The sequence below is a fragment of the Pholis gunnellus genome (genome assembly GCF_910591455.1).
Source record: "Pholis gunnellus genome assembly, chromosome: 23".
Lineage (NCBI taxonomy): Eukaryota > Metazoa > Chordata > Actinopteri > Perciformes > Pholidae > Pholis > Pholis gunnellus.
In genome coordinates this window covers 575,038-587,134 of record NC_136550.1, presented here as the reverse complement: position 1 = coordinate 587,134, position 12,097 = coordinate 575,038, and the positions used below count along the sequence as shown (strand labels likewise).

Below are 12,097 nucleotides of genomic sequence, written 5' to 3'. Positions count from 1 at the left end.
ACACCCGCGGTCCCTCCGCCTCACTCAGAGACCACGCTGCCAGGAGGAGAGCGGACGCCAAGCTATCGGAGACGGACTGTAGCTACTTGAATTTAGCCGGCGCTAACCCAAGCTAACCCTAAACGCCTCCTGAGCAGCCGTCTGCGCTCTCCTCCCTGTGGTCTCCGTTACCGTAACGTTAGCATGGATTTAGCAAGCTAACGTTAGCTAGCTAACTAGCCAGCCACTGAATGAGCTGTGAGGGTGTTTAGTCATCATGATTTAAATTTGTCCACTTTACTACGTATCTTATAATATATATTTTATATGATAATATATATGTTATGAGATGTAATATAATATATATCTATATTATATGTAATAATATATATATATATATATTATTACATATAATATAGCAAATATTTTCTTCCTCCTTTAATTTGTGATTTAAAAGTGACATAAAAATGTCTTAAGTTCACGTAAATAATTGAGTTTAATTGACCACCAGAGTGACCACATTTAAATGTAACACATTATTATTTCTGTGATCATTTAGTGTTTTTAAATCAAACATTAAACCGCCTTAAAGAGCAGAATCGGGACTTATTGTAGCTCGAATCATTGAAACAAATTAAAATAATATCGTAGTTTATTAACATGCCGCTCAGTCGGTTAATACGTCATGCTTTTACCGGGTAAATAACTCAACTCTCACCTGTGCACGTGCACGTGACGCTGCGTCGGTTGGTCAGTTTCAGCCGTTTTTATTTTCCCACTGAAGAAGCTCATTTCGTCCTCGCGCGGATCGATCAGTCCGCTCGATTCTGAACTGGACTGTCGCGTGCAGCCTCGTGTGTGTGTGTGTGTGTGAGATCCAACTGCCGCCCCGCGCGCCCCCTCCTCGCGGCGTGCAGCCTGTGACGTAAAGAGCCGCGTGACGTGCCAGTTCTGATGTGATGGCGGAGCAGAAGAGGGCGGGGCTTACATTCATCTAATCAGAAGTAGAAATACTGTGAAGTAAAAAGTACTGTAATCTGTGTTTTACTGCAGTAAAAGTACATCAAATATACTGAAATTAACAAGCGTAAAAGTACTCATTGTGCAGAATAATAATATATATTTGTATTATTGATCATTAATCTATAATCTGAATCTTTAGACTAACAAAAGTTGTTAAAATAAATGTGAAGTAAAAAGTTTAAAGTAGCAGAAAATGGAAAGTACAAGTACCTCAGTATTGTGCTGAAGTATAGTACTTGAGTAATGTACTTTTACTTAGTAAAGTTAGTGTTTTATCGATAAAATACCTGCATGTTGGTTCATAACTTACATTTCTGAACATCTGTAATTGTACTTGTCTTGTAGTAGTTTTCATCTAAAGTATATCTTCATTACATTTAAAGTTACTTCTTGTACCTCTACTTTAAAAAGGTATATATATATATTCCCTTTTTACTAATGTGTAACAGTAATGTGTACTCAGAGTACATTTTACACAAGTAATCTTATTTCTACTTGAGTACAATTTATTTAAACTTTTCTTTGAATTGAGCAAAAATAATTACATTTCAGAACAATATTGTAGGAATGTTTCCTTCCTTTTTAATAATAATAACAATAATAATGGTAATGATGATGATAATTATATATAAGTAATAATAATTTATAAAAAATAATATTATTATTATTGTTATATATTATATATCATTATATAATTAGTTATATATATTTATATATAATTATTGTTATGATAATAATCATCATAATATTAAATATTAATAATAATAAAACAAACAATAACAATTTTAAAATAATAATAATAAATAGTAATACCAGTAAAAATAACAATAACAAAAAGATAAATAGAATAAAAGGCCCTTGCTTTAATTAATCTAACGGAAGAAGTATTATCAGCTAAATGTAGTTAAAGTATAAAGTAAAGTACAGTAAAATGTGTTTTAATATATGCAGTATGTTACATGTATTTATAGTCTATTGGCTAGTTACTCAAGTAAAGTACAAGTACATCAACACAGTACTTAGAACAATACTTTAGTGAGAAACCACCACTCATGAAGAGATGTAGTACTGACTGGTGACCACTGGGAGGCACTAGACCACAGGCGTGTGTGTGTGTGTGTGGGTGTGTGCGTGTGCGTGTGTGTGTGTGCGTGTGTGTGTGTGAGAGAGTGCGTGTGTGTGTGTGCGTGTGTGCGTGTGTGTGTGAGAGAGTGCGTGTGTGTGTGTGCGTGTGTGTGTGTGTGTGTGAGAGAGTGCGTGTGTGTGTGTGCGCGTGTGTGGGTGTGTGTGTGAGTGTGTGTGTGTGTGTGTGTGCGCGTGTGTGTGTGCGCGTGTGTGTGTGTGTGTGTGTGAGAGTGCGTGTGTGTGTGTGCGTGTGTGATCAAATAAAGAGTCAATAAAGATTATTTATACATAGAATATGAAGATTATAGTTTAACACGTGTTTGAAGTCTATGTTGTGACGTGAACGTGACTCTGTGTGGCGCTAAAATGTGGATTCATCCGCCAGTAAAAAGACGAAGAAATAGTCCCCAACAGATTCTGTCATTTCCTGTTTGATATAAAAAATACAAACTACAGTGAGCAGATTACTGATGATACTAAGTATATATGTATATGTATATATTATGGGATGTTGAAATGCCTTTCCTGTATGTCTGGTTTGAAAACTCCCATGTTGCTGTTGCCACGGCAACGCAACCTTCAACGTCTGTTGCCCAGCAACAGCAGCCTGTTATAAGATGTCAGGAGCGTGATGAAGAAGATGATGATGATGAAGATGAAGGAAACAGACTCGTTGTTGTTTGTTTGCTTGTTTTATTGACAGCAGCATCCTCCATGCAAAATAACGAGGGAACACAACCTCCCACAATGCATCAGTGCACCACAGGTGTAGAAAAGTGACATCGTGTAGTTTTCATGTTGATAAATCTTCTTTCTCTCTTATAAATATATACATAAATACAATCTCTCTCTCTCCTATTGTAAAACAGAGCGACACAAAGAGGTAGACCACTAGAGAAATATATAAAAATAGAGATATGTGTCATTAAATATTCATAGGATTAAAAAACAGCAACATCACGACATTCTGACGTCACACATTCACGTTCTTCACGTCCTCATGCAGGAAACAAAAGTCCAAAAAGTGTTTGTTTTTTACAAAGCTCCTTTAAGAGAGAGTCCACTACCAGGAGCGTCTCGTGCACCGTGAGGCGGACCGGCTGGTCCTGGATCAGACCGGAACACTCAGACCTGAACTCTTTAAATCCACCATCACCCTCCCGCAAGCGGGACTGTCAACTCGCGCATGCGCCGTGAGAGTGGGCCAGGTCACCTGTCTAAACACCTGCTCAGTGTGACGTCACATGGAAACGTCTCTCTCTGACGCGTCACCGGTCGATGGTTCAAAATTCGGAAGCGTGAACTTCGCTCCTGCAGCAGCCAAATCGGAAAAACGGGAGCACGCGCTCAGACGCCGGGCGCGTTCAGGGCCAGGGAGTAGGCGGCCATCATCTGCGCGCGTAGCTGCTGCTTGACGTGCACACGCCCATGCCTCTTCCTCTCGTCGCTGCGCGCGAAGCGCTTGCCGCACACGTCGCAGGAGAAGGGCTTCTCCCCGGTGTGCGTGCGCGTGTGCGTGGTCAGGTGGTCGCTGCGGCTGAAGCTGCGCGCGCAGATGGTGCACTGGAAGGGCTTCTGTCCCGTGTGGATGCGCACGTGCCTGTTAAGCTCGTCCGAGCGCGAGAAGCGGCGCTCGCACCCCTGCACGGAGCAAGGGTACGGTTTCTCTTTCAGTCCGTTCTTCTTGGCGGGAGCTCTCCTGCCGCCGCGCGACAGCTTGGGGGCGCACGCGGCGTGCGCGCCGCCGATGTTGACTATCGGGAACGCGCCCTGCAGGAGGGAGGAGAGGAGATGAACGTCCAGGGTGGAGGGGAGAGGGGGGGTGGAGAAACTCTGCTCAAGCTCCGTCTTGACCACCGGTCTGCCGATGACGTAGCTACCGGAATCTCCCCCGGTAACCGGCGCCATCAGGCTCTTCAGCCAGTCCTCCAGACCCAGCGGCTCCTGCTTCACCTCGCAGCCGGGCTTCAGGTCGCCCTGGCCGGCCTCAGAGCTCAGCAGGGAGTCGAGGAAAGCGGACACGTCCACCTGTTGCTGCTCCAGAGCGGACAGCGGGAGGAGAGAGTCCGCGGTGCCCGGGTAGGAAGCATCATTCCCGGGCATCGAAGAGTGTGCGCACCCGCTGCTGCAGCTGGAGCTGACGAACTCGCTTTTAACAACCACCGGGTGTGAAACCACCGCCGTGGGAGGAAGAGGAAGAGGAGGGGGGGTGCTCGACTCTGAGATGAGATCCGCAGGTGGAGCGCAGAGCGCGGGAGAAGAGGAGGATGTGTCCTCGTGCTCCATCTCGGTGCAGATCCCCACGATCTCTGTGATCATGTTGAGGATCGCGTCCGCGGTGCTGCTCAGCTCCGCTGCTGCCGCCGGCGCTGCCTTCACCACCGGCTCCGGCTCCGAGAAGAAGCTGCCGGTGTAGCCGAGAGATGGAGAGAGAGTGTCGGACGAGCAGTCACTGAAGTCGGAGAAGAAATCCGAGTCCGAGGCGTCGGTTCCCGGAGAGAAAACTGAAGGAGAGAAGAAGGAGGAGGAGTTATTAATGTTGCATAATCACTGTGATCGATATGCAAAACAGCTGATCAATAACCACCTGTTGCTGTTTGCAGGTGTGAAGGTATAACCTCACACCTGCAGCTCATTATGCACAAAAACATGCACATCATGAATACATATTAAATAACGATTTGTGATTGATTACACGCACACACCTTGGCAGAAAGGTGACCCCACGTCGGACTCAGCTCCGTCGCTGATGGGGCTCGAGCCCACGCTGTCCACCCACGCGCTGCAGGCGTCCTCAAATTCCGACATGAAGCAGCTGTCCTCGCGCTCCAGAAGCATTTCGGTTTATAAAATAATGAGCTGGATGAACTCGATTGATCAGTTGAATGTCGGGGACTCCCGTTATTAATCCTGTTATCTCCCGGTGTGCTCCGGTTAGTCCCGTTAGTGCAGAGAGATGCTTGGTGCTTCCTCGCGCTCTCCGGTTTTTATACCCTCCGTCTCCTAGGTAACTCCCGTTAACGGTCTCATTGGTCGGTGCCGTGCGCGAGGGATTCCCTCCCGCAGCGGTGCTTCGTAGCTGCCCAAACATGGGCCACTTCCGGTGGTGACGGCGGGTATCCCCGCACCATAAAAGGACAGGCGGGAGAGCACACGTAACGAGATTTCTTTTTTTTGGGTTTCCCTTCACTGCGGCAGCGGAGCGACACGAGAGAGATTATGCAACCGGAGGGTTCACGCGGGGCTGCAGCAGAGGAGGATGAGGAGCATGATGAAGAGGCTTTGTTGTTATTGAGGAAGAAATAAAAAAAAAAAGAGGATCCCAGTTTCATCATCTGAAGGTTGTTTATGCATTTCTAGTGTCTCTCTTCACCTGTTGGAGTTCAGGTTGGTGATGCTTTGGTTTCACATCCATACCATAATAACCATAATAACCATAATAACCATCATAACCATAACAATCATAATAACAGACAGCACAGTTTTACAAGCGTGTCAGAGAACTACAGTGGCCTTCAGGTGACGTAGGACGTGAAAGTGTACGAAGTCGTCGTGACGTCACTCGTTGATTTGTGGACGTTTTGAAGCTTCGAGTTCTGCGTTTTGGCCGTCGCCATCTTGGTTTCTTTTGCAGCCAGTGAACAGGAAATGACCATATTTGGACTGGTAGAGACCTGTCAATCACTGTGTAGCCCCGCCCCTAAAGCATCCCCTGCTTTATGGTCTGTGTGACTCTAAATGGACCATCATTTACTAAATGAACATCATGCTGTATTGAAGAAGACTTGAAACTAGAGATTGAGACCATAAACTCATGTTTACAATGTTTACTGAGGTAATAAATCAAGAGAGAAGTAGAGTCATTTTCTCATAGACTTCTATACAACCAGAGGAGTCGCCCCCGCCCCCCCCTGGGTAACATGGCTACAGTGGAAAAAAATAAATGACGACGGCCAACAAACCAAGATGGCGACGGCCAACAAACCAAGATGGCGACGGCTAAAAAAATAAGATGGTAACGGCCCAAAAACACATTAAAACAAATAAAGCATTCATTTTGGCACAGTGAGAGAGGAAGAAGAAGAAACCGTCAGAAACGAATCAAATATCTTTGATGATGATATTTAATGAGCAGAAACCTGTTTTTAATATCTCAGTCGTCACAGATTATTTATAACCAGAGGACCTTCTGATGAGAGACAGACGGGTCCGTCTCTGTCTCACTGACCGTCTGTCCTCGTCTGGAGACCGCCACCCATCACTGACACACACATGTGACACTCATGCTGTCGCCATGGAGACGGGAGCAGATTCAGGGAGTTATGTAAAAGATGAAGTCAGGAAATAGAAGCTCAGCAGCTCGTCAAAATAATAAAAAAATATATAATAGTTCAGTAAAATTAAATTAAATAATTTAGTAAATCAAAATAATTTAGTAAATTAAAATAATTTAGTAAAATAAATAAATGAAATAATTCAGTAAAATAAAAACAATTTAATAAATTAAAATAATTTAGTAAATTAAAAACAATAATTTCATAAAATAAAATAATTTAGTAAAATAAAATAGAGCAGTAAAGCTACATCACCTTAAGAATAATAAATAATGTTATTTGTGACACTCTGACATTAAAGTGAAGCTTTAATCTGAAGTCACTTCCAGAGCAGCATCTAGTGGCCAACAGAGGAACTGCAGCTTGAGTGTTCATAACGTCCTCGTGGAGTCTCCAACCTTTGTGTTTGCACCCAAAAAATAACCACGTGACCAAACGGACAACGACGAAGACGAAGATGAAGAAGAAGACGAGGGTGAAGAGACCCTCAGTCTCTCTCATGAACAGACTGTTAGGAGGAAGAGGAGGAGGAAGAGGAGGATGGAAGGATGTGCGGGGGCGAGGGAGGAGAGACTGTTGCCATGGCGCTGTGCCACCTCCTGTTACAAAGAACACACACACACTAACACACACACACACACACACACAAGATATCCTCTATTTTCTATTCAACACATTCTTCTTTCCTGTTAAAATCCTGGTGCCTACATTACCCACAATGCAGCTCTCCCCCTGCAGAGGGCAGTGAAGTGATGTTAGAATGCAGTGATGGAAGTAACCAAGTACATTTACTCAAGTGATGTACTTCAGAGCGGTAAGGAGGTGGTACTTGTACTTTATACTTCGTCTTCTTCAGTTAAACTACAGACTGTTTTTAAACTTAAGGACGTTCTAAACATGCTGACGTCGTCTCTCTGACCTCTGACCTGCAGCCTGATAACACCAAGGTCTGATAAACACACACACACACACTCACACACACACACACACACACACACACACACTGTAACACGCATACACACACACACACTTACACACACACCCACACACTTACACACACACTCACACTCACACACACACACACACACACTCACACTGTAACACACATACACAAACACACACTCACAGTAACACGCAAACACACACGCTCACACAGTAACACACAAACACACACACACACTCACACTCACACACACACAAACACGCATACACGTAAACACACACACACAGTAACACACACACACTCACACACAGTAACACACACACACTCACACACAGTAACACACACACACATGACCTCTGACCTCTCCAAGGTCTCTCTGTGGAGAGATAAAACCAGGACTCCTCCGTCTCCCTCTTCATTCTCCTCCATTTCATCATCACAGCCATGTTCGCTCGTCTCCTCTCCTTTCTTCCTCCCTTTCTCTCCCCTCTCTCCCTCCCTCCCTCCTTCCTCCTCCTCGTCTTCTTCACCGTTGCCATGGTGGTCTTCTTCCTGAACCGAACCGGACCGTCGTCCTCCGGACCTCCGTCCCGGTGCTCCGTCCCGTGCCTGCCGAGGCTCCCCGTCCTGGGCAGCCTCCCCTGGTTGGGGGGAGGCCTCCCCCCTCACCTCCTCTTCACCCAGCTGAGCCGCAGGTAAGACCGCCGAGTCCTGAACCTGAACCAGAACCCTCCTCTAGGGTTTGTGGTCCTGGAAGCTTCCTGGAGACCACGACCATGTTTTTTTCAGTTCATGTGAAGTGTTTTTTTATGTTTAATAACGTTTGGAAAGACTCACTAACTAGTTAAAGACTATTAACTAGTAAGACTAGTTAATAGTCTTTAACTAGTAAGACTATTAACTAGTAAGACATTAACTGGTCTGGAAAGACTCGTTAATGTTTAGAAGGACTCGTTCATGTTTAGAAGGACTCGTTAATGTTTAGAAGGACTCATTAATCTTTGTAAGGACTTGTTAATCTTTGGGAGGACTCGTTAATGTTTTGTTCTAGGTACGGGTCTCTGTTCGCTCTCTACCTGGGTCCTCACTACACTTTGGTGATAAACAACCATCACCACGCCAGAGAGGTTCTACAGCAGAGAGGGAGAGACTTCGCTGGACGTCCGAGCATGGTGAGACATGCAGAGAGGGCGAGAGAGTAAAGTTCTACTACATGATACTGTTTAAAAACATGTCATCATTTATCTTCATCTCTATCTCTTCCTCTTCCGTCCGTCCTTTCTTCTGAAGGTGACCACCGACTTGTTGACCCGAGGCGGTAAAGACATCGCGTTTTCAGACTACACTCCTCTCTGGAAGCTACACCGCCGCCTCGTCCACAACTCCTTCACTCTGTTTGGAGAAGGAAGCAGCCGACTGCAGGACATCGGTACTCCACCCCGTTAATGTCTGAAGGACTCGTTAATGTCTGGAAGGACTCGTTAATGTTTGGAAGGACTCGTTCATGTCTGGAAGGACTCGTTAATGTTTGAAAGAACTCGTTAATGTCTGGAAGGACTCGTTAATGTTTGGAAGGACTCGTTCATGTCTGGAAGGACTCGTTAATGTTTGAAAGAACTCGTTAATGTTTGGAAGGACTCGTTAATGTCTGGAAGGACTCGTTAATGTTTGAAAGAACTCGTTCATGTCTGGAAGGACTCGTTAATGTTTGAAAGAACTCGTTAATGTTTGGAAGGACTCGTTCATGTCTGGAAGGACTCGTTATTATTTGGAAGAACTCATTAATGTTTGAAAGGGCTCGTTATTCTTTGGAAAGACTCGTTATTGTTCGAAAGGACTCGTTAATGTCTGGAAGAACTCGTTAATATTTGGAAGGATTCGTTAATGTTTGGAAGGACTCGTTAATGTCTGGAAGGACTCGTTAATGTCTGGAAGAACTCGTTAATGTTTGGAAGGACTCGTTAATATTTGGAAGGACTCGTTAATGTTTGGAAGGATTCGTTAATGTTTGGAAGGACTCGTTAATGTCTGGAAGGACTCGTTAATGTCTGGAAGAACTCGTTAATGTTTGGAAGGACTCGTTAATATTTGGAAGGACTCGTTAATGTCTGAAAGGACTCGTTAATGTTTGGAAGGACTCGTTAATGTTTGGAAGGACTCGTTAATGTATGCATTGGTGTATAAAAAATGAACATAGCAAGAGAAAATAAAAACAGTAGTATGGACCAGAAATACTTATATATAATATGTATCTGTTTTCAATGAAACAGCTGTTCAGTATGTGATAATATTAAATACATATTTCTGTCTAGTTCTGTCCTCGGTGGACAGTCTGTGTGCCGAGCTGTTGTCCGGCGGGCGGCGCGGCTTCGACCCGTCTGCCGCGGTGACCCGGGCCGTCACCAACGTCGTGTGCACGCTGGTGTTCAGCGCCACCTATCGCCACGGCGATGCCGAGCTGCAGGAAGTGATGCAATACAATGACGGCATCGTGCAGACGATTGCCCGAGGAGGACTGGTGGACATTTACCCCTGGATGAAGGTACGTCCACCTGAACACAGAACGCCTTCGATTCAATGTCCTCCCTTTCTTCAATGTCTTCACGTTCTAAAATGTCCTAATAAGGACAGAAGTACAGACACATACAGTCTGTCCTTGTCCCTCAGGTCTTTCCCAACAAGTGTCTCAGTAAACTGAAGGACTGTATCATCGTCAGAGACCGACTGCTGTCACGAAAACTGGAGGAGCACAAGGTAACGTCCTTCGTCCCTCCAGACCGAGCAGCTCTACTCTATTAATAAATGGAGATGTGTGTTTACCAGTAAGAAGCTCCGCCCCTCTTCTGTGGTCTGAATCCAGGCCTCGCTGAGTGACGGTGACCCCCGTGACCTTCTGGATGCCTTGCTCAAGGGTAAGACGGACGGCGGTCAGAAGTCCTCGGGGTCCGAGGACGAGACGATCACAGACGACCACGTCCTCATGACGGCAGCCGAGGCGTTCGGAGCCGGAGTGGAGACCACGTCCACCACGCTGCTCTGGATCCTGGTCTACCTGCTGCACCACCCAGAGGTACTACTGCTAATACTACTACTACTACTACTACTGTTATATACTGAGCATGATGATACTACTACTACTACTAGTACTGTTAATACTACTACTACTACTACTACTGTTATATACTGAGCATGATGATACTACTACTACTACTAGTACTGTTAATACTACTACTACTACTGTTATATACTGAGAATGATGACACTACTACTAGTAGTGGTAGTATTGTGGTATTAGTATCTTTACTATCTTTACTGTAACAGAGTATTTGTAAAGTGTGATATTAGTGTGTTACTGTAGCAGAGTGTTTCACAGCGTTGTAGTACTTTTACTTCAGTAAAGGATCTGATTACTTCCTCCATCACTGTCGATGGCCGTCCGTGTAGTTGTCGATAGTAAACAATCATCGTTGCTGTTATGCCCCGCCCCCTCGCTGTTATGCCCCGCCCCCTCCAGGTGCAGGAGCGTGTGCAGAAGGAGCTGGACGAGCAGGTGGGCAGCGAGCGGGCGGTGTCCACGTCGGACCGCGGCCGGCTGCCGTACCTGGACTGTGTCATCAACGAGGGCATGAGGATCCGCCCGGTGAGCCCGGTCCTGATCCCCCACACCGCCATGACCGACAGCAGGTACTTCAGATACTTCAGGGTATTTTATTGGGGATGAGAAGTGACTATCTGGGTTTTGGACTATTTGTCATTTTATACGCAAAAGAAAGTGTTGACAGTAAATGTCTGTTGTAGTATTGGAGGTCACTCCGTCCGTCGTGGGACTCGTGTTTTGGTCAACATGTGGTCGATCCACCACGACCCCCAACACTGGGACAGACCGGACCTGTTCAACCCAGGTAAACCACCACCAAAACCACCTCATCGGAGATATCTAACTCCAATAAACTGCACCTGAACACACCACAAACCACCGGTTTTCCCGCCTTCTCCAGATCGTTTCCTTGATGACCAGGGCCAGAGGTTCTCCCCTTCCTGCTTCCTGCCATTCGGGGCGGGACCTCGGGTCTGCGTCGGCGAATCGCTGGCCAGGCTGGAGCTCTTCCTCTTCCTGTCCTCTCTGCTCCAGCGCATGAGCTTCACGCTGCCGGACGGCGCCCCCCCGCCCACCCTGCAGGGGCGGCTGGGCGTGGTCCTGCAGCCGTTACCTTATAAGGTCGTCGTCACTCCGAGGGCTGGGTGGGAGGGCGGGGCCAAGTGAAAAAAGGGGGAGGGGCTAAACCTAAACCTTTTGTCGTCGCGCTCAAATAAATAAAAAATAACATTAAAATCCAAAATTCCCGAAAAATTACGTGAATAGAAACTTCTTTACGACTTTAAAATTATTTTGAAAAAACATTTACACTGGTACTAAAATAATGTTACAAAAGCTGCAGGCATTATCCTAAAACCAGGAAATGACTCAGCATTTGTTTCACTTCCTGCTCCCTCGTCTGGACGTTAACGTGTATTACATCATACCTGCGGCGCTCTATTTGTTAAAATGGATTTCAAATTAGTATAATTTTTCAGGAATTTTTTAAAGTGAAGGTAAAATACGTAGCTAAATTTGTCACGAGTTAGCTTAATTTGTTTCATAAAATATTTTCCATTTAGAGTAAAATGAAGATGGATGATGTAAAGAGCTAAT

General features: G+C 45.3%; 2 protein-coding genes across 2 annotated transcripts; one reads left to right on the top strand and one right to left on the bottom strand.

The window, feature by feature from the left end:
* Positions 1-3,474: 3,474 nt before the first annotated feature.
* LOC306714790 (uncharacterized protein) lies at positions 3,475-4,965 on the bottom strand (the record flags this gene model as incomplete). Its single annotated transcript, XM_079184923.1, has 2 exons — positions 3,475-4,631; positions 4,833-4,965. The coding sequence occupies 2 exons, from the start codon at positions 4,963-4,965 to the stop codon at positions 3,475-3,477; spliced, it is 1,290 nt and encodes a 429-aa protein (XP_079041049.1).
* Positions 4,966-7,941: 2,976 nt separating this feature from the next.
* Positions 7,942-11,668, top strand: cyp17a2 (cytochrome P450, family 17, subfamily A, polypeptide 2; the record flags this gene model as incomplete). Its single annotated transcript, XM_079184548.1, has 9 exons — positions 7,942-8,099; positions 8,456-8,576; positions 8,695-8,833; positions 9,717-9,946; positions 10,072-10,158; positions 10,265-10,474; positions 10,919-11,088; positions 11,203-11,306; positions 11,403-11,668. The coding sequence occupies 9 exons, from the start codon at positions 7,942-7,944 to the stop codon at positions 11,666-11,668; spliced, it is 1,485 nt and encodes a 494-aa protein (XP_079040674.1).
* Between the last annotated feature and the right edge of the window lie 429 nt (positions 11,669-12,097).